Here is a 23,326-nt window from a genome sequence, read left to right on the forward strand (position 1 = left end):
CAAGACCAAAGAGCTGTCCAAAGACACTAGAGACAAAATTGTACACCTCCACAAGGCTGGAAAGGGATACGGGGAAATTGCCAAGCAGCTTGGTGAAAAAAGGTCCACTGTTGGAGCAATCATTAGAAAATGGAAGAAGTTAAACATGACTGTCAATCTCCCTCGGACTGGGGCTCCATGCAAGATCTCACCTCGTGGGGTCTCAATGATCCTAAGAAAGGTGAGAAATCAGCCCAGAACTACACGGGAGGAGCAGGTCAATGACCTGAAAAGAGCTGGGTCCACCGTTTCCAAGGTTACTGTTGGTAATACACTAAGACGTCATGGTTTGAAATCATGCATGGCACGGAAGGTTCCCCTGCTTAAACCAGCACATGTCCAGGCCCGTCTCAAGTTTGCCAATGACCATTTGGATGATCCAGAGGAGTCATGGGAGAAAGTCATGTGGTCAGAGACCAAAATAGAACTTTTTTGTCATAATTCCACTAAACGTGTTTGGAGGAAGAAGAATGATGAGTACCATCCCAAGAACACCATCCCTACTGTGAAGCATGGGGGTGGTAGCATCATGCTTTGGGGGTGTTTTTCTGCACATGGGACAGGGCGACTGCACTGTATTAAGGAGAGGATGACCGGGGCCATGTATTGCGAGATTTTGGGGAACAACCTCCTTCCCTCAGTTAGAGCATTGAAGATGGGTCAAGGCTGGGTCTTCCAACATGACAATGACCCGAAGCACACAGCCAGGATAACCAAGAAGTGGCTCTGTAAGAAGCATATCAAGGTTCTGGCGTGGCCTAGCCAGTCTCCAGACCTAAACCCAATAGAGAATCTTTGGAGGGAGCTCAAACTCAGTGTTTCTCAGCGACAGGCCAGAAACCTGACTGATCTAGAGAAGATCTGTGTGGAGGAGTGGGCCAAAATCCCTCCTGCAGTTTGTGCAAACCTGGTGAAAAACTACAGGAAACGTTTGACCTCAGTAATTGCAAACAAAGGCTCCTGTACCAAATATTAACATTGATTTTCTCAGGTGTTCAAATACTTATTTGCAGCTGTATCATACAAATAAATAGTTAAAAAAGCATACATTGTGATTTCTGGATTTTTTTTTTAGATTATGTCTCTCACAGTGGACATGCACCTACGATGACAAATTCAGACCCCTCCATGATTTCTAAGTGGGAGAACTTGCAAAATAGCAGGGTGTTCAAATACTTATTTTCCTCACTGTATATATTAGACATTTGTTTGTACTTTGTTATAATTAACATATTGCACATATGTATTTCTCTTTAAATGTTTTTTTATTTTATTTTACATTTTATCTATTGTTTATATTCAATACCACAATAACTCTATCAAAAATTAAGAATAGACTGTAATTTTTACAACTTTATTTGCCAGCATACATTTATTCAAACAAACAAGGATTCTTGTTTTTCAGCCAGACATGATAAGCTTTGACTTTGACCATATTTTGTTATGTAAGACTATGCATGTTATGGCTAATGGTGGGGGTAAAAACTGTTGATGTAGCTCAGGCATTTACAGCCTGCATACAGCAGTAAAATTGAGCTGAGGCTGGTGGGGTACCTGTAGGCGGTTCTTGCGCTGTTGGAGCTGGCTGTGGAGTAACTCTCTCTTCCTCATATTCCCGCTGAGCTCTTCCAACAGATCGTCAGCTTTCTCTTGGCCAAAAACAGAGCTGAGCAGATCACTCTTCACCTGGAGCAAACTCAAGCGCTCCTGGAGCTGCACGCTTTTTTTAAGTAACTTCTACAAAGAACAAAACAAAAGAAGAAAGAGCACACTCAATAACTTCAAAGAGAACAAAGCACGAACACCATATTAAGGTGCCAATATGAAGGCAAAAAGCACTGCAAATGCTTAAATACATTACGAACATATCCACAACAGATTTTCGCATTAACTGGATTTGTCACATTTATTTTCTCAAAACAAAGTGTAAATCAGGTGTGATAAGTACTGAATGGGAAAACATTGCAACACTCAGAGTAAGTAAAAAAAATCTCTGCATTAGGAGTTTAAAGATTCAAACCACAGTATCGCACAGTGATGTTATTTAGCTGGCTAACATAAATGGTTTTGTCTAAATTGCAGGAATTACTTAAGATAACCCTAAAAATACCATTTAGAATGGGCCAAACCATTGATCATCAGTGATCATTTTCCAGCAAGAATTTACAGCTATCAAGTTACATAACTATATAGTTTCCAGCTATTATTGGAAATTAAAAATAATAATAAATAAGGTCAAAATAGTAAAAACACCAATACTGTGAAATATTATTGCAATTTAAAATAACTTTTCTATTTTAATATATTTTGACATTTATTTCTGTGATGGAATAGCTGAATTTTCAGCATCATTCCTTCAGTCTTTACATGATCCTTCAGAAATCATACTAATATGCTGATCTGGTGCTCAAGGAACATTTATTATTATTATTATCATCAAGGTTGAAAACAGTTGTGCTCCTTAATATTTTTGTGGAAACTGTGATACATGTTTTCAGTGTTTTTGTTTTGATGAATAGAACAGCTTTTATGTAAAATTGAAATCTTTTATAACATTATAAAATGTCTTTTTCGATCAATTGAATACATCCTTGCTAAATAAAAGGATTAATTTCTCAAGAAAAAAAGTCTTATTGACCCCAAACATTTGAATAGTAATGTATCTGGAGTGACACATTTTTACACCACAACCCTGCACAAGAAAAAAAGACTTGTTGAAAGCTCTCACACTTTTTCAAGAAAACTGTGGCTATAAATAATTTACCTCTATATTCTGCACGAGCAGAGCGATATGGGAGAATTCCGTCACCTCGGCGGAAGCCTCCAGTACCTGAGAAACCACCTGACTCCACTGGCTGAAGCCATACAGAGGGTCCTGCAGTATCTGCCTGAGAGCTGTCTCGCTTTCAGAGGACAGCCTGAAAGATCTGCCTTTCACACTGTCACAGGAAACACAAAACAACTCTACTGAGTAGTCCTTTACAGTATGAGCTTATAGGGCTTTGGCAGATGGCTGCCACAAAACAAATGAATAAATAAATGCAGTAAACCCTGTGTGTAATGCACTAATTGTTTGAAGTGCTTACATTAGCACTCTTTTATTGCTGGATACACATTGTTTACGGCTGACTAGACCTGTGTGAGTGACATCCAATTGACAGAAACACAATGGGGATGAAAACCTACATGTGACGAGCCTCCCATTGTGTCTGCATGACGGAATGTTTACCGTCAGTATCAATAGCTAATGATTAATAAAATATCCATCAAAGTATTTCTCCTTGCCTCATTCCTCCTTTGCCGGAGGCTTTTTGGGTGTGCATGTGAGTTTGCTGCTCACCTCTGGTACTCTTTCACCACTGCTAGCACCTCATCAGACAGGGTTTTAGAATCTTTTGGGAATCGGAATAGCTCTTTCAACTGGGATTTTAGCTGTTCCACCCTGGGCTCCTCTGCGATGAGCTTGTTGCGCACCCCCTGAAATGTGAATGTAGAAAACGAATCAATGAAATTAGTACGCACATCGTGAGCTTAAGCTCATTCAAGCAGGGCATTAATGCAGAATTTCTCCACATGGGGTCCAGACAGCTTTTATTGATATAAAAAAGGTTTTCATCCTTGCTGGTTTTATCCCATTGCTAACAGCAAACTTGGTCCAATTAGCAACTTTGTCAAATTGGAATAAAAAACTATTTGTTTTTCAGTAAAAGTTTAATTGTAAATTGTTAACATGCAAATCACATATGGATACTAATAGTCTGTCTGTCTATAGACCCCATCCCAGTTTCTTAGGCCAGAGGCAGGGGAAAGCACCCTGGAGAGATGGCCAGTCCATCACAGATATAATAATAATATAATAATAATAATAATAATACATATTATATACATACATACATACATGCTTACATACATACACACACACACACACACACACACACACACACACACACACACACACACACACACACACACATTATCACATGATCCTTCAGAAATCATTTCAAAATGCTAATTTGGCGATCAGGTTACATAGCTCATTATCCATGTTGAAAACAGTTTAGTTATATTAATACTAAATAAATAGATAATTTTTCTAAAAATGGCTTAAAAATTTTACTAAATGAAAACATCATTATGACATTTTATAATAAATGTCATGTATTAAGGAAAAAAAAATATTGCATATAACACTTAATCTTAAACAGCAATATTGTAAAATAATGCTGTTTTTATCACATATATTATACATGTAGCCACTTCTGTGTAAACTGTTAGGTGATAGTTCAAAGTTCTGATTCTGAATCAATGTAAATTGAACAGATTTGTAAAAATGTATTGAACATACAACTTCTGACACTGTTTTTGCTAAGTTTAAATCAGAAAACGTTTTTAATTCATCTAAATGTCGAAGTTAGATAGAAAAAATGTGATTGTGCGTGGTGAACCCCTATGCAGTTAGTGAATAAGAAGCAAATGAAACTGAAATACTGAATACAAATTGTCACAACATTTCAACCTTGTGTTTCCATTATTTTGGAGGCATTCCACACCACAGATCCAATGTTCCAAAAACTACTTGTAGAATTAGATTTACTATGGCTCAAATTACTGTCACACCCCGCATAGGAATTTACCTAAGGCATTCCCTAAATCACCGTAAGTGTCATGAGTGGTCACAAAAATATGTAGTCTCCATCTGTGTCCTACAAGAACACTTTTTGGGTTATTTTTTTACAAGTATTTGGGAGTGGTGAGAGAGATGAACAGAGTGCTAACCGTGTGTGTCTTCCATTGAGCTACCAAATGTTCCTCAGTCCTCTCCCCGTCCCTGCTCTCCAGCTCACTGCTAAGGTTCTGGACCAGGGATCGGAGCTGCATCAGGTCCACCTCCAGCTCCTTACAGCGTTTCAAATACTCACTCTCAGAGTCCAATGAGCTCTGGAGCTCTTCTTGTATCTCCACTAAGGCTAGGCGTAATCTCTGCCAGGCCAGCCTCAACTCCTCCATCTCTTTTGTAATCTTCTCCGCACCTGCTGGAGACGTGTTGCCCTTCACCGCCTCAGACAACCTTTCAATGTGCTGGAGAGTGAGTTCTTCTTTGGCTATACTAGCATCCAGCTCCTGATAGAGAAATAATGAATTATTTAGGATTCATTTCACATATTCTTCATAATATGTTTGCAACAAGGCCTTCTAAACATGGCAAGTGCAATGTGATGCAATAGCCAAAGACAACCATCTTGATGTGTACACAGACCAGTAATTAAGAAATATTGCAGACAGAATAAACAATGATTACTAAAACTCCATATATAATCATGTTGTTATTGTAAACTACAGCTACAGCTAAATCTAGTAAAAATCGTTTTCGGAAATTTAAATAAAGTTGACAAAATTAAACCAATATTATATGAACAATTTAAACAAAATTTTGAAATGCTGCCTTGGAAAAATAACAAAATTACTAAATAAAAAATATTAAAAAAAATAAATAATAATAAAAAAAATTACAAAAGCACAAAATTACTAAAGTGTAAACTAAAATTAAAATGAAATCTGAAAATATAAAAATAAAGCTAATTCAAAATGACTAAATATTAAAAATAACACTGTATAAATTACAATTATATTAATATAGTGAATATACTATGAATATATGAATAATGAATATACTATATATATATATATATATATATATATATATATATATAAATATATATATATATATATATATATTATATATATATATATATATATATATATATTTATTATATATATATATATATATATATATATATATATATATATATATATATATATATATATATATATATATATATATATATATATATATATATACACATACACACACTATAATATTTATACTATTATAACTATTAATAACTACACTTAATTAAAGTTATTAAAATTTACTATTTTATTATTTCTATTTACTTTTATTTTTGTCCCACATTTTCAATTGACACCATCTCTTACCACTGTTCACATTTGTCAAACTCTAACTGCCGTCATATCAAAAATATACAAAATGGCAGCGGCCTCAACAGTGAAAGTCAGGTCAAGTTTATTTGTATAGCAATTTTTAAAATACATATTGTTTCAAAGCAGCTTTACAGAAAATCATTCCTTAATCCCCAAGGGAGCAAGCCAAACATGACTGTGGCAAGGAAAGAAACCGCATAGCATATAGGTAGTCATGGAGATACCTTGACAAATTTCATTATACTTGATTTTATTGTTTTTCAATATTTTGCAAGTGAATCAATTATTTAATGTACTGATGAAGTATATTTTTGTCAACAACAAAGCCATGGATCCATTTTGGCATGTTGAATGTTGCTATGGAAACAAAGAATGAGTCCAAGGATGTGAACAGCTCAGAAAGGAACTTCTAAGTTGTCAGCTCATAGTTTTATTAATTATGATGAGACCATTGAGTACTACTAAATGGATTATATTATATTGGCGTATCATTTTTAAATGTTGTTTATTTATATTATGTTTATTCAACCTCATGACATAGACTGAGTCGCTTTTGCATCTAAGGTTGCAATACATGTTTTACTTAACTGAGGTTCTGCAATGTTTACATAGTACAAAATTTGACATAGTTTTAGACTTAGTAATAAGATTTTTCACATGACCCCTTTAATACAGTAGCCCGAAGTGAAAATGAGGATGCAAATTAGCAAGAACTCGGCAAAACTGGAATGACTTATCCCCAGTTTGACTTCCAAAGCAGGGATGATTTTCCCAGTTGACCATCCTGACCTCCCCTCCCCCAAATAAGTAGGTCATTGTACCTGCAGGGCTTTCAGCCTATTCTGTGTCGTATCCTCCATGTCACTGAAACGGCTGACTTCTTCTGTCTTAGACATCAGCCAGGTTTGGAATTTATGAACGCAACTTTGGTATTGCTGGTGCTCCTCTGCTATTTTCTGTGCTAATGCCAACCTTTCCTGCAAATAAGTAATGCATTTCTATTAAAGGACAATGTCATATCTTTGGTATTACAGTATTATTTTCAATTTTATAAACTCAATTTATTCTGCAGTTAACAGCGATAAATATGATTGATGCATTAAGAACGCCAAAATCAACAGGTATAATATAAATTATATGCTACCATTCATTTAAAAAAAAAAAATATATATATAATACTTTTTATTTAGTAAGGATGCATTAAATTGTTCAAAAGTGACGGTAAAGACTTTTAAAATGTTGCAAGATTTTTATTTCAAATAAATGCTGTTCTTTTGAAATTTCTATTAATAAAAAAATCCTGTTTGACTTTCCATTTTGTCTATTCATCAAAAAAGAAAGAGTAATAGCTGCTGAAATTCAGCTTTGCCATCACAAGGATAAATTACATTTTGAAATATTTTCAAATAGAAAACAGTTGTCCGAGCTGATAGCCTCGTGGGCAGCGCTCTGACATGTAGCGTGGTTGCACTTCGGGCGACCCGAGTTCAAGGCGCAGCTTGTGGACCTTTCCCGATCCCATCCCCCTTTCTCTCAATTTGCTTCCTGTCAGTCTTCTACTATCTTAATAAAGGCAAAAAATGCCTCTGAATTGTATGTTTATTTCACAACGTTACAGTTTTACAATATTTTTGACCAAATAAAAGCAGTCTTGGTGAGCATAAGAAACTTTTCCAAACCAATTAAAAAATCTTTCAAAAATGTAATTCTTGTTATTCTTCAATAATAACTATGGACGAGCAACACATGTTGCAATGAGTTAGTGACAGTAGTGGAGAACTGAAGAACAATGTAACTTGAAACTAGATCTTTTGAAAAAGTAGGTGTAAAAAGTATGAAAGATAGAAGATTAAAAAGCGGTTTTAACAACTTAATGAACAACCTTATAAAACTTTAACAAAAGAAAGCAGCTTCAAAGGTTTTCGAATCCTTGAAATGCATAATTTAGTTGTAGAACAAAGGCATTAGGCTACCTTAATTCCCTTAAAACTCTAAAACATTCTGAAATTATTCAACACACATTTGTTCTGGTTGTCAGTGATAACTAAACTCTTTAATTTTAATTATTGACCTGAACAGATGAAGGTTTACCTGTGCTCGTTCTCGAATGTGGTTGTAGGCCTCTTGAAGACCTTGCTGAGCCTGATCATTTACACTGGGGTCCTCTGTCCGGTTGAACAGGGCTGCAGCTTCATCCAGGAGCCTCTCCAGAAACTGAGCCTGGGCTTGGATGTCACTGTGAAGGACCCGCAGATGATCCACCTGCCACAGCTTCTCTTGAAGACCCAGCTGCATCTCAAGCTGGGGCTCCAGGGCCCTGTGCATTTTCTCCAGCCACATCCCAAACTCCTCATGGGCCTTTAGGTATTCACTCCAGTGCAGCCACACCCACTCGATACGACTATCAGAAGGGACACAAAAAATATAAAATAAATAAATACTTATATATTTAATATTCTGATCAATTGTGGCATTCTGTGGTCAAATAATATTGTATAATGACTGCAAAATTAATAAATATAAAGATTTTCTACATAGCTGTGCTAGTTTCAGTTTTCTCGCACCTGCACATAATGCTATATATTAGAGCTGCACGATTCTAGATATTTACTCTAAGATTTTTTTGTTTCAAATAGAGATCACAATTCTCCCACGATTATTAATAGACAACTAAACAAAATTCGGAATAAACCCCACAATTCTGAATAAATGTCAAAATAACATGTCATTTACTAGAGGCTCTGACAAAATGTTAACTGCTGCAGTCTATTTAGAAATATAAAATTAACTTGAATTAATTCTTTAAAAAAAAAGTTGGTTTAAATGAATGATTCTATGGCTCACTCATAAAAATTCACTTGTTTCATTACTGGATTAATGAGAGCTTTTGAATGAATCTCTTGAATGAAAGATTCAATTACAAAAATAGGCTTTTGTCACTTGTTGCCACCAACTGGTGTAACAATATAATTGATACAGCCTTTATTTGAAGCGCTCAAGTTACTTTCAAAAGGTGATTTACTCTAGCTTGACAAGCCAGACCCACATCAAGATGTTGAGTCTGGGAACACACCATGGGCAGGGCTAAATCCGAGAGGCGGGATAAACGGTTGTCTTTCAAATTCCCTCTGCACACAATAGGATAGCAAAACAACCAACCAGAGCGCTATCAATGGTGTCAACAATCACAAGCGGGTTGTGGCTGAGTCTAGAGCTGAAACAACTAATCGATTTAATCAATTAAAATCGATTATTAAAATAGTTGTCAACTAATTTAGTCATCGATTAGTTGGTAAATAACTTTTATTTTAAATCTGCGGTGACCAAAGTGTGGCAGTAATGAGCCACCGGAGGTTTTACTCAGCCAGTACAGCAGGAGAAGTAGCAAATAGCCAATAGCTGGCCTCGTTTTATGTCACGTGCTTCTTGCACAGCGTCTCTGCAGCATTCAGCAAGATGGCGAAGGCAGGCGGCATTGGAGTAGTGAATAACACATTTTTATGGACAAAATGTGCATCTAGAAATAGTGGAGTGGAAACAGAGTGAGCTGATGCAGGAAAGGGACGTGATCCAAGTGCCCAAAACCTCAGAATTGTTTATTTTAAGCTTCAAGCGAATGCATTAGCGTTTAACATTCCCTGTCATAACAGATGTGTTTATGCGTCTGCAGCCTCAGCGCAAAACGTTCATTTTACAGGTTATGTCCACTGATCTATATAGAGAACTGCAGTTATATCCTCATCTGTAAATGTTACTAATCCACGCAAGTATTTGCATTTTGCATGAAAGAGCGTCCTGGTCCCGACAGTAACTTCACTGAACGGGCGTCGGCGCGGTGGGCGCGCGCATGCGCCTCAAACAGACAACGCTTTAGAGAGGGAGACAATTAATATTCAGTGCAAAAACGTTCATGTAGCTGCAATATCTGCTTTACTCACAAAATTTAGTTTTAAAGGGTCAACATGTAATTCAAGTATTTTATGAGAGTAGTAACTGTAAAGGGATAACGGCGTGAAATTGAATATAAATGTAAGAAGTTTCTACAGGATAAAGAAATGACAGTAACAGGTACTGTGTGTGTGTGTGTGTGTGTGTGTGTGTGTGTGTGTGTGTGTGTGTGTGTGTGTGTGTGTGTGTGTGTGTGTGTGTGTGTGTGTGTGTGTGTGTGTGTGTGTGTGTGTGTGTGTGTGTGTGTGTGTGTGTGTGTGTGTGTGTGTGTGTGTGTGTGTGTGTGTGTGTGTGTGTGTGTTCCTGCAGAACATTCATCTTATGCGGTAACACTGACTTTGTATTTTTTTTCTTTCTTTAATATCATTTTAATGTAGGAATTTGCTTAGACAACTTTTTTTGTACATAATGTATAGCACAAACATACCCTTACAAAAATTAGGCAGTATTGATAACCATTTGTATAACCACACAAATACCATATAGTTAAACTATGGATTTGAAGCAAAACAATGGTTAATTTGTGGTTACCATTGAATAACTAAAATAACCCTGTTATTTATTTATTTATTATTATTATTATTATTATTATTATTATTGTTTGTTTTGTTCATTGTAAAACCAAGGGTAATTTATGTAATAGTACATATATTCACTATGTGTGTTTTCATAGCACGTTTGTTTGAAGGACAGCGTTGGACAGGATGTTGAATAGTGTGTTTTACCAATAAATAAAAAAACAGGCTTTTATCTGATTAATCGATTAATCTAAAAAATAATCGACCAACTAATCGATTATCAAAATAATCGTTAGTTGCAGCCCGAGCTGAGTCCCATGCGTTTTCCCACCAGCGGAGCTAGTTGATAGATTAAACTTTTGCTGTATCCGGTCGGCAAAACTCAGAATACATCTTCCTTTATTAAGAATGACTTCAGAGCCATAACGTTCTTTTGTTAACAGGGAAGTAGCAAGGTTCACATGGAACCGTCACAACTCTGCCGTCATTATGTTAAGCCCGCCCACCGACCTCTATACACGATGTGATTGGCCTGACTAGGGTTTGGTTTTTCCAGCTTGCAAGTCTATGGAGAGTTGCTAGACGACCCTGGCTGCAAATTACATTTGCTGCCGCTAGGGTGCATCTAGATTTCTAGGCTAGATTTTCTCTATTTTGATAACTACAGTAGACATCAGAGTTTATATCAGAAATATAAACTTTTATCCCAATACTTCTGTGATGATTTTAATTATTGTAACAGAAACAATGATACTCTTAAAAAGACAGTTTGTGAAGTTATTTCAAACCTATACAAGACAACTGCAGATCTGAATGTTTCACTGTGATTGTATTTATTAAATGTTTAATAGACACAGCCGAATCTTTGTCATTTAGGAATAAGATTGTGTAGGGGCTTGAATCAAGATTATATATATATACACATTACACACATACATTTTAATATTAAAATTAATATTTTTAATATATTTTATATAAAATATATTACATACTTTTTAAATATTATACCATGTATATAATATACATAATGTATACATACATATACACATACATATATAGTTGCCCTTAAGGATAACTTTAATGTTTTATTTAAAAAAAAAACAATCCTGGTCTTAAATTGCATGACAACTGAAAAATGGTAAAAATGACTGGTAAAATATGTTCCAATTTAAAATCATGTAAACATAAAAGTCCCTACATCTGAGGTAAAAAAATGTAAACGATCCAATTTGTGGCAAAAATGTCATATCGCAAATGTCACCATATGCAAACTTTTTTAAATATAGGAAGACAAAAGTATAATTTAAGTACAAGTGAATATGATTGGTGATACATTGGTGATATGATTGGTCTATGGACAAAATCTGTACCTGTGACAGTGAATGATGTAGGTTAATGTCTCATCCCAGAGCGCTTTCAGATCTTTGAGTTTCGAATGAGTCTGATTCTTCATTTCTTCATCTCCATTTCGAAGCAGAACTTCAGAAGCCACAAGCACCCTGTCCATCTTCACATGGCCATCAGGCTCTGAGTTATGGATTTTCTTTACAAAAAAGAAAAGTCATGCTTAATGATGCATTTAAACTGATTATACAATTAATCTCTGTGAAATAGAGCTGCATGATTATGGATAAATTGACAACTATGAATTGTTTAAAATAGAGATCATACTTCTCCCACAATTCTGAATAAACAACAAAACAACATGTAATTTACTAGAGGTTTTGACAAAATTTTATTTATTGTAATCTATTTAAAAATATTTAATTAATTTTTATTTACATTGTTTTTAATCGGTTTAAATGAATGATTCAATGACTCACTTTTAAAGACTTCACTTGTTTCATTAGTGGATGGATCAGTGCGTGGGAAAACGGCAACCGGAATAATTAGTCCCACAGGGCTCGCAAAACGTCTTTATCAAACAAACACAATGATTTATCTCTCATCCACCCGCGATTGATTGTAATGTTATTTTTTTTATTACTTGGCCCGCCCGATCGGTGGATATAAGCGCGAACCGTACACACGGGCGCCAAGTACGTCAAGACTTGTTTATACTTTCGCCTGGCTCCGCAGCGTGAGCCTCCGCTGACTGCGCACGCTTCTCCCCAAACGGACGAGGCATTTTTATACTCGACGCGCTCGCCGTTGTGCTATTCTTTGAAACGACAGAGGGCGACTCGGAGTAATTATTCTATAAACCATCAGGAAAAAGCGTCGAGAAGAAGTGGGCTAATGTACACAGGTGATGATATATATTTTAGTACACTTCACCGAAAAAACAACTTACACACTACAAAAGAATGGTGTAAAACTCAGTAAACCTTGATATTATTACTTATGACATGAGAACAAAATATATGCACATGTATACAACTAAATTAACAATCTCTTAAATATTTCTTAATTTCACTAAACATTTTCATTTAGTTTCGTGATTTTTTTTATTAAACTTGGATATTTATTTAAAAAGGCTTATTTCTGCATTTGTGGGCTCATTTTGTAAATATAAGCACCTAATTTGAATGTGCAAACTGGGTGCTGGTGTGATGAGATGTCATGCTCGGCTAGATTCGCCTAGAACTTGTTCATCTTCGGATGCAGAATCGCGCGTGCGGTTACAAAAAATTTGCTGCACACCGCCAGGTGAAATGGGGTCTTGCGCACCCAACGCGCACGACCGCCCAGTCCACATTGACATAATTTTTGCCGCGCGCACCCTCGTGCTTGTGCGGAGGCGTCGAGTATAAACAAGGCTAACGTTGCAGACAGCATGTTCAAAACTTCCGCGATTGTATTTTTCCTTCAAATATCAAGTCAATAACTTGAACAACGCACATCAAGAACGACAAATAAAGGATTCTTTAGCCTTTGACAGCATGCTAAGGTATGTTAGACATGTACACAATCAATAGATCTATATCAAACGATCTGTAACAATGCTATACTATCACATATAAAAAACATATTTTACTCACATTAGTGTGTTGCTTCATTCATTCATGTAATCTCATCCTGTCTGCAAATCCAGTCTCTTGTTTACAAACGAATCCATGATCAGAAATGAAGGAACAAACGCAAAGTCTTTCCCACGTTTGCTGGATATTCATTAAAAATAAAGTTCATCCATGCATTCATAATATTGGAATCCGAATGAAGCTTTTGTGGTATGTTTAGAAATTTGATGAGGTTTAGCTCTATGTAGGCCTATGTCATGTTAGTGGCACGAGTCGGTGGGCGGGGCTACAGAATCAGGCGTTGTTCTTCTTCTGTTGAGGCGGTGCTTCACTACACTCTGGTGTTTTAGCCTGGCATATTCTGAGATCGATCGTTTTCTGGGCCTGGTGTCAATAAAAGGTTTTCTTTGACTATCAAGGAAGTTTTCAGCTCTGAAACTTACAGGATATTCTTATATTACCATGACCTTTTATATATCGAAAGCTCAAGGGAAAGTTGATTTCTCAATTCATCACCCCTTTAAGCGTTTAGAGATGTCTTTCCCACCCAGCATTCACTCTGTCTAATGACCAAGACTAACGAGTTCGTGATAAAGAGATCGTAATCCGGCCAGTGTTATTGGGATCTAGATGAACAGGTATAATTTCAACAAAGGGTTAAACAGAATAGTCAAATGTGTAGTTAAAATATTATACAAATGACCACATAACCAATTGGCATTCTATCCTAAATTTAAAGCTCATGATAAAATGTCAGATAAAAGTAAATTGGAATTAAATTACTTTAAATTACTTGCCCCGCTGAAAAGAACGAACACGCAGAAACCTTCACCCGCTTATCGGAAGCCCTCATTGGGACAACTGGGCGGGCCTTCCAATACCTAAACATAACAACTACTCTCTCTGGATCAGAGGCAATGCCAATGCAGATCTGAATGTTTGCTATGATCGTACTTGTCAAAGGTTTAATAGACATAGCCGAATCGTTGTCATTCATAAGATCGCGAGGGTGTTTGAATCAAGATTACGATCTTTAAACGATTAATCGTGCAGCTTTACTGTGAAATGATCACAATAGCTTCTTTAACAAACATGAGACACATTTGAGAAAGTGAAAGGGTTCTTTTTCTAACTTCGTTCGGTGTTTCACTATGGGAATCGCTTTGGCGTGACCAACTACGGAAGCTCTTATGCCACCACGTCTGTCTTTGACAGACAGGTCGACCTGAGATCAGGCTCCGCCTCCACCTATATAACTCAGGTTGGACCTAACAAAGTCATTCTCGCTTTCTTCCCGTGAGGGACTACAACAGCTCTCTCAGCACGTCCGACCTCGTCGCTGATTTCGCTTAACTGTTCAACAGGCGGGCCGTCATTGGATTACGCTACCGAACGCGACATCAGTGGATTGGATTGTGTTGAGTGTCACACCGAATAGTGTACGCGTCAAGGTGAGCTATTCTTTTTGGTCTATCGCGTGTTATCACGACGGTTATAACCGCCGTTGGGCTTTACGCGTCAAGCGAGCCACGAAACCATCAGACTAACATGTTGTGACGAGTCTCTGAATCACTCCTCCTCTCTCCAGCCGTTATGTCGACAGTCATTACCCCCGCCAAAGGGAATGAGTCGAAAAGCAGGGAGCCTGCACCCCGGCCGTGTCCATCGTCATGTGGAGCAACTGTCTCGGGCAGGGACCCCCATCCCATGTGCATCGTGTGCATGGGCGCGAAGCACGCTCAAACTTTGCTTGCGGACCCACAAACGTGTGTTCACTGTGCGTCATTGCCGGTGAAAATTTTGGAGAGAAGGCTGAGAGTGGCGGTGGCTAACCAGCAGGACCCATGTCTGGCCGGAGCCACCGCGAAACCTAAGGCTACTGACCATCAGCGAGCTACCACGACGAGCTGGGCTGATATGATGGAAGCCGAATCCCCAGATATGCCTCCTCTGTTCGATGGCCTTCTCGCACACGAGGAGGAGGAACCGGGGGACGAGGACGCGGAGGGCGATGCTAACTCTGACCTCCTCGACTTGGACATGGACGACGAAGAGGAGGAAGACAACTCTCTCTTCCATGTCCAACAGTCTAGACCTCCTAGCGCGACCGACTCAGGCGCTCAGGCAGACGGTAACCTGCACGAGGTGTGCAAGCGAGCCCGGCTCAGGATTCTGAAGGAGCAGAGAGGGACCTTTACGACGGGAAAAGGCTACCGCCTGCTCAAACCACAACAAGACAACTCCTACCCGCCGTGCCGGCGTGCATGAAGGAGATGTCCCGCCATTGGGGTAGCCCCTTTAAGAGCAAGCTCCCGACCAAGGGATGCTCTAAGCTCGAGATCCAAGGAATGGGAGAGCTGGGGCTGGCCGGACCCCCAGCGATAGAGTCGTCAGTGGCCTATCACCTCCATCCGAATCGCAGCTCAATTTCTGCCTCATCCCAAATTTCGCTGCCGAACAAGATGGAGCGTCTGACCGCGTCCGTCTATCAGAGGATGTACAAATACGCGGCGCAGTCAGTGTGCTCGCTGAACGCGGTGACTTTACTGTCAGCGTACCAGGCCGAGATTTTGGAGGAAATGGGGCGACAGCTAGATACGGGGGTGCCAAACCCAGCACTCTGGGATGAGATATGTGTGGTGAACGACCTAATTCTCCGCTCTTCTCGTGGCGCGGTTCAGGGCTGTGGCCGTGTTATGGGCTTGGCCGTTTCAGGTGAGAGAGCGTTATGGCTGAACCTGTCTGGATTGAGCGACGCTCAAAAAGCTGAGGTGATGGACGCTGCGTTCGACCCAACCAAGGGCTTATTCGGACCAGCTCTCGAGAAAATGAGAGAGACCAGCACCCTCAGGAAACAGGAGGATGAAGCTTTCAACCTCTGTTTACCATGCAAGCAAACACCGCGACCACCCTCTCAGCCAGCACGGCAGGGCTTCGCAGCAGCCGCTACTGCGAGAGGGAGACATACGGGGGCTAGGAGTGTGAGACCGGCTCCTAGCGGACAGCAATCTGGCCATCGTCCGAGATCTGATGAATCCGGACCCTGGGGGAAACATTAATTTGCGGCCGCGGCGGCGAGAAATCGCCCACCCCACCCCGAGGATCGGAAGAAAAAGCGTGCGACCTGACACGCGAATGCTCCCCTGCACTTCTCTCTCCGCCCGTGAAGAGAAGGAGGGAGTCCAGCCCTGTTGTTCTCAGTTCAGTAAGGGCTATAGCTATAAGCTATCAGGGTCAAAATGTTATCCAGTGTCACCAAGCACTCACAGGGGGTTTTCAAACACCTATCGGTTCAGGGGAATGTTTAATAAAGAATGCACTATCGCATCCAGGCCACAAGCTAAGGGCGATATGCTCCCCGAATTCAATAAACACAATAAATGTTTCACTATCGCAGCCAGGCAGACAGTCGAGGGCGATAGATCACACAAAAATCCAAACATTGAAACGTGTATCCCTAGCCTCTCCGCCGGAGGGAGCACTCGCGCCTCCAGAAGGGGTCTGCGCGGAGACGGTAATGACGTCATCAGAGCGCGCCGGCGTTGGGGAAGTATACAGGGGACCTCTCTCGGCCTGCATACTCAGTTGGCGCGCATGCGCAGCTCATCCGTAGATTGTAAACACGATTTCACGGGGGTACAGACTTCAATTTGCCATGAAACCACCCAGATTCAATGGTATAATAGTCTCAGTGGCCGAGGGAGAATCAGCTCGCGCCCTGACGGCCGAAATAGACACTCTTTTAGACAAACGAGCCATCAGAGTGGTGCCAAAGGAAGTGAGCTGTCAGGGTTTTTATTCCAGTTACTTTGTGATTCCAAAGAAGGAGAGCTCATCTCTGCGTCCAATTTTAGATCTCCGTGTGTTAAACAAACACCTACGGAAGTATTCATTCAAAATGTTGACACACAAAACACTTTGTCGATCCATCCGCCAGAACGACTGGTTTATGACGATCGATCTGTCAGACTCGTATTTTCACATAGATGTTTACCCGTCTCACAGGAAGTATCTCAGGTTTGCATTTCGAGGCACTGCTTACAAATTTCAGACAATGCCCTTTGGTCTGTCTCTAGCACCAAGAGTATTCAGCAAATGTGTGGAAGCAGCACTTTTCCCGTTAAGAAACAAGGGGATACGAATACTGTCGTACATAGACGATTATCTGATTAGCCTCATCGAAAGAGCAAGCAATCAAAGACGCAGACAGGGTATTAATGCATCTCGACAGCTTGGGATTCAAAATAAATATGAAAAAGAGCCGCTTAGAGCCAGCTCAGCACACAGAATATCTAGGACTCAGTATAAACTCCCTCTCTTATCGAGTCACTCTGACAGAGAGGAGGGTCACGTCCTTCACGCAGTGTCTCTCACGTTTTCAGACGGGGAAAATTGTCCCGTTCAGACTGTGTCTACGAATGCTGGGGTTAATGGCTTCGGCGATATCTGTAGTACGGCTGGGACTACTCATAATGAGGGACTTTCAGCGCTGGGTCGCGCATCTGCGTCTGTGTTCTCGGCGTCATCTCAACCGACCGGAGAGAGTGACTTATGCGTGCGTCAGAGCGCTCAGACATTGGAAAAGCCCAGCGATCCTCAGATCGGGGATTCCCTTGGGGACAGTGTCGTTGAGAGTCACTATGACGACGGACGCGTCATTAAAAGGCTGGGGAGCGACTCTGATGGGCAGAACTGTGAACGGGGTGTGGCCTCCACAGCTGATTCACAAGCACATAAATTACTTGGAATTGATGGCAGTGTTTCTAGCACTGAAACATTTTCTGAGCTTCATCAGGGGCCAGCATGTTTTAGTGAAAACAGACAACTCCACAGTGGTTGCTTATATCAACCGACAGGGAGGCACACGCGCTCTTCAACTGCACCAGTTGGCAAAAAAGCTGATTGTATGGTGAGAAATAAGGCTCTTATCTATCAGGGCAACCCATGTTCCAGGCATATTGAACAGGGGGGCAGACTTATTGTCCAGGGGAAATCCCCTGTACGGAGAGTGGAAAATTCATCCCCAGGTGGTGAAGCAGATATGGCATAAATACGGCCAGGCGGCCGTAGATCTCTTCGCCTCGCAGGAAAACGCTCAATGTCCTCTGTATTTCTCTCTGGCGGACGGAAATGCACCGTTGGGTGTGGATGCTTTAGCCCACCCATGGCCAAATGTCCTGCTGTATGCATTTCCTCCTCTGAGCCTGATTTCACCAACTCTGGCCAGGGTGAGGGAAATGGGATTGTCGCTGATACTGATAGCTCCACGTTGGCCATCCAGACATTGGGTAGCCGAGATAGTTCAACTACTGTCGGGTCAGCCGTGGCCCCTCCCTCCCCGGAGGTACCTCCTATCACAAGCGGGGGGGGGGGAATCTACCATCCTCACCCAGACAGGATAGCTCTCTGGGCCTGGCCCATGAGAGGTGGAATTTAAGTGCAGCAGGTCTGCCCCCATCAGTCGTACACACTATACAGAGTGCAAGAGCCTCTTCCACTCGCTCACTTTATAGTAATAAATTGTGAGTCTTTGAAGTATGGTGTGGGCGGAGTCATATTGTCCCTTTTCAAAGTTCAGTGAGGGACATATTATGTTTCCTTCAGGATCTGTTAGATAAAGGGAAAGCTTTTTCTACGTTAAAGGTATACCTAGCGGCTATATCTGCTTGTCATGTGGGTTTTGGTGACAAGACCGCAGGTCAGCACCCTTTAATAAGTCGCTTTATGAAGGGGGCACGACGTAAGAGGCCAGTGGCCAGACGGATGGTCCCATTGTGGGATTTGTCTACGGTTTTAGAGGCCCTTTCTCAACACCCTTTTGAGCCGTTGGAAGCTATAGGGTTAAAGTTTCTTTCTCTTAAGACAGCACTGCTGTTAGCACTGGTCTCAGCTAAGAGGGTGAGTGACTTACAGGCTCTGTCGGTCAGCCCGTCTTGTCTGCAGTTTTCTCCAGGGTTCACAAGGGTTTCCTTTCGCCCTAATCCTGCTTTCGTACCTAAGGTAGTGGACTCGTCGTATAGATGTCAAACTACAGAACTTGCAGCTTTTCACCCTCCTCCGTTCTCTTCTCCGGAGGATACGAGGTTGAATTCTTTGTGTCCTGTATGAGCACTTCGTATGTATGTTGAAAGGACAGCAGGTTTCAGGGTAAATGACCAGCTGTTTATGTCATGGGCTACTCCTCGCAAGGGGAAGCCATTGTCACGTCAGCGACTGTCCCATTGGATTGTAGAAGCTATTTCTCTAGCATATAAATGCAGAGGTTCCCAACCTCCCGAGGGCTTAAGAGCCCACTCCACTAGGGGCATGGCCACATCATGGGCCTTCCTTAGGGGAGTTTCGGTCCAGGATATCTGTGCTGCAGCAAGCTGGGCCAAACCGCACACTTTTGTGCGATTTTATAGACTGAATGTGTCGGAGCCATCCTTAGCTCACGCAGTGCTAGGAGCCAGCACATCAGGTCCCATATGATGGGGTATAGCGTACGTTGTGCAATCCGGGAGTGGTCTATATCTCCCATAGTGAAACACCGAACGAAGTTAGAAAAAGAACGATGGGTTACTTAACGTAATCCCGGGTTCTTTGAAAACAGAGTGAGGTGTTTCACCAACACTTCCCTCCTTGCACAGGAAAGGGAAGAAATCTCTCCATAATGACTTCATTAGGTCCAACCTGAGTTATATAGGTGGAGGTGGAGCCTGATCTCAGGTCGACCTGTCTGTCAAAGACAGACGTGGTGGCATAAGAGCTTCCGTAGTTGGTCACGCCAAAGCGATTCCCATAGTGAAACACCGAACGAAGTTAGAAAAAGAACCCGGGATTACGTTAAGTAACCCATCGTTATATTTCAGTACTACCATGCCCCCAATAGGTTAAAGGTCAAGAAAGTTCTCACCTCTGTCTCTCGGAGCCTGACCTCCAGCGCTGATCTGGGACCTTGAGTGTTATCATTTTGTTTAAGCCTCTCCTGGACGGCCTGCATCCAGGACAGGGCTTCCTCCAAACTTTCCCTGAACTCATGCTGCTCTTGCTGGGTCATTAGGTTAAGGCTGACCTAATGCAAAAACATAGGGGTAATTTACATACATACATTATATATATATATATATATATATATATATATATATATATATATATATATATATATATATATATATATATATATATATATATATGTATATACACACACACACACACACACACACACACACACACACACACACACACACACACACACACACACACACACACACACACACACACACACTTCATCTCTCCACCCCTTAAAATGTCTCAGGTAAAGCAATGTCAAGTCATGGATTTGACTCCTAGGAAACAAATATAATGGATACAGTATACTTTTAAACCAGGTCACTTTGGATAAAAGGATTTGTCAAATATTTAAATATAAAATACTTACAGTACACCTTAAGGAACTTCTAAAACCATTTCTGCTACAAAACATTGTAATTTATCATTGTAAATAACTGCAATAAAACTGCCATAAATATCCCCCATAAATTTATACATTTAAGTAAGTAACAAACCGTAGTAATTATAGGAGTTTGGCGGGTTTGCTTTGCTTACAAATTGTCACAGCTCATAAATCACCCCTGGTAGCTGGTTTGAACCAAACACCTTTTAGATGCATTGTAACCACTAAACCACTCCACCCTACAGCGCAATGTTTCTGCCAAACCCTGTACATTGGCAATGCCACATAACTTATCTTAGGGGGCACTAAACACAGTTCCTTGTGGCTAAATATGTTCTTTCACAACGAGAGACAAAGCAAAACCAAATGTGCCTTTTTTTCTTCTGTACAGTGGGCGCCCTAAAAAGGATTACAAGCCACTTTCCTGCATGAGTCATATCTCCCACAGCATTCCCATAACCCTATTCATATGAAAATACACAAACAATACATCTGGAGAACACTGTAATCGCCCAGTGCCTTGGTTTTCAACCTTTAGGGGTCTTGAAGGTTATGGAGTGGGTACGTGAACAAAACATACAAAATATCTATATATTTTGGGAATGTATAGAATATATAATATTCATCAATTATAATATAAATATATATATATATATATATATATATATATATATATATATATATATATATATATATATATATATATATATATATATATATATATATATATATATATGGTCCAGGGTGTGTGTGTGACCCTGGACCACAAAACCAGTCATTAGTTGCATGCGTATATTTGTGGCAATAGCCAACATTGTTTGGGTCAAAATTATTGATTTTTCTTTTATCCAAAAATCATTAGGATATTTGGTAAAGATCATGTTCCATGAAGATATTTTGTAAATTTCCTACCGTAAATATATCCAAAATGTATTATTATTATTATTACTAATATGCACTTTTTATTGCCCTATCCTTCCTAACAAATCATACATCAATGGAAATCATATTTATTTATTCAACTTTCAGATATAAATCATCTATGCATTTAAAAAAAAAAATACCCTTATGACTGGTTTTGTGGTCCAGGGTCACATATTCTGAATAGGGGATCTCTGGGTTTGTAAAGTACACTAAAAATTATACGTAGTCCAATTGTTAAATACATGGCTCAAATTGCAGATTGTAAGAAACAAATCCCCCTTAAATTAAACCATTTGTCCAACTTTAACAATGATATAAACATAAACACAGATAATCACAGCAGGTTACAACCAAAACAACCACACGCCCTCTTTTACACGATTATGCATTTGCATAACGTACATGGAGCAGTTCATGGTCTATTCTCTGAATATAACACAAATTCAACCTTAAAGTCACATATAGTTCAGTGAAACAACAAAATATAGAGGATAACTGCCTCGACTAAACCATGCAGACACAGTTAAGAGCATTAAACCCCACACTGTTGCACTTTATAAGCTGTAAACTTGTGTTTAGAAAGTACAGCACAGCTATACTGAAATGAATGCGTATTCGGATCTTAAACAATCGATAAAGTGGTAGTACTTACGGATATATGTGCATCTGATGCGAGTATTTATAATAAGAAATGACCTTAAGTTGTTCTTCGAGCTACAAAGTTACTGTGATCCGTCAGGAAGTCAATGCAGGCCTGTCAGTTGCTTGGGCTGGTCGAGGAGGAGATCAGGCAGGCAGAAGCAGCACATCCGCTGAGTAACTGATGAGGCACGTCACTGCGCGCCGGAATAATTCAAAAATAGAGCGGGCGTTACTACCGGTAACCGTTAACAGGGCTGGCGAAAATAAGTACATGAATAAACAAAAACAAAAAAAATTGTGTATATAATTTATTTGTAAATAATGAATACAAAAAATAATAGAAAATGATAGTTTGTTACATTTATACAGGTCTAGTGCAGTGGTTCTCAAAGTATGATAGGAGATACGAGTACCACTAGTGGTACTGTACTCAGAATGCCTCTAGTGGTACGCAGAGGAATCACTAAATAAATTAATGTTAAAACACAATACATTTGAATTTAATCTTTATTTGAGTAAAGTTTTTTTTACATTTAAGTACAGTATTAATTTACATTATTTACATTTACATTATTTCATTATTTTATTTACCTGTATTACATGCACAGTGCAGTTTTAATGTACAAACTGTATTTACTGTACTTATTTATTGTACTGTATACTAGGCTAGGATACTGTATTTTAATGTTGGTCATTATGGTGGTACTTAGAGGGCCAAATATTTTCTGAGGTGGTACTTGGTATAAAAAGTTTGAGAACCACTGGCTCTTTACATGGAAGGCTGGAATCACCTCTTTGTTTCTTTTCTTTTTTTTTTACGGGTGATTTTTTTTGCAAGAAAGAACAGCGCATTGAAT

At 39.6% G+C, this 23,326-nt stretch overlaps 1 protein-coding gene across 1 annotated transcript in view; it reads right to left on the bottom strand.

Moving 5' to 3' along the window:
* Nucleotides 1–22,615, bottom strand: part of syne3 (spectrin repeat containing, nuclear envelope family member 3) — a 36,586-nt gene extending 13,971 nt beyond the window's left edge. Inside the window, exons 1-9 of the mRNA XM_079833023.1 lie at nt 22,480–22,615; nt 20,364–20,522; nt 11,879–12,051; nt 8,134–8,443; nt 6,864–7,019; nt 4,816–5,160; nt 3,380–3,516; nt 2,804–2,978; nt 1,594–1,776 (exon numbers count right to left, since the gene is read on the bottom strand). Coding sequence (XP_079689149.1) covers nt 1,594–1,776; nt 2,804–2,978; nt 3,380–3,516; nt 4,816–5,160; nt 6,864–7,019; nt 8,134–8,443; nt 11,879–12,051; nt 20,364–20,507 — 1,623 coding nt within the window. The 5' untranslated portion in view covers nt 20,508–20,522; nt 22,480–22,615. The remainder of the gene's footprint in view (nt 1–1,593; nt 1,777–2,803; nt 2,979–3,379; nt 3,517–4,815; nt 5,161–6,863; nt 7,020–8,133; nt 8,444–11,878; nt 12,052–20,363; nt 20,523–22,479) is intronic.
* Between the last annotated feature and the right edge of the window lie 711 nt (nt 22,616–23,326).

The sequence above is a fragment of the Gobio gobio genome (assembly GCF_949357685.1).
Source record: "Gobio gobio genome assembly, chromosome: 13".
NCBI lineage: Eukaryota > Metazoa > Chordata > Actinopteri > Cypriniformes > Gobionidae > Gobio > Gobio gobio.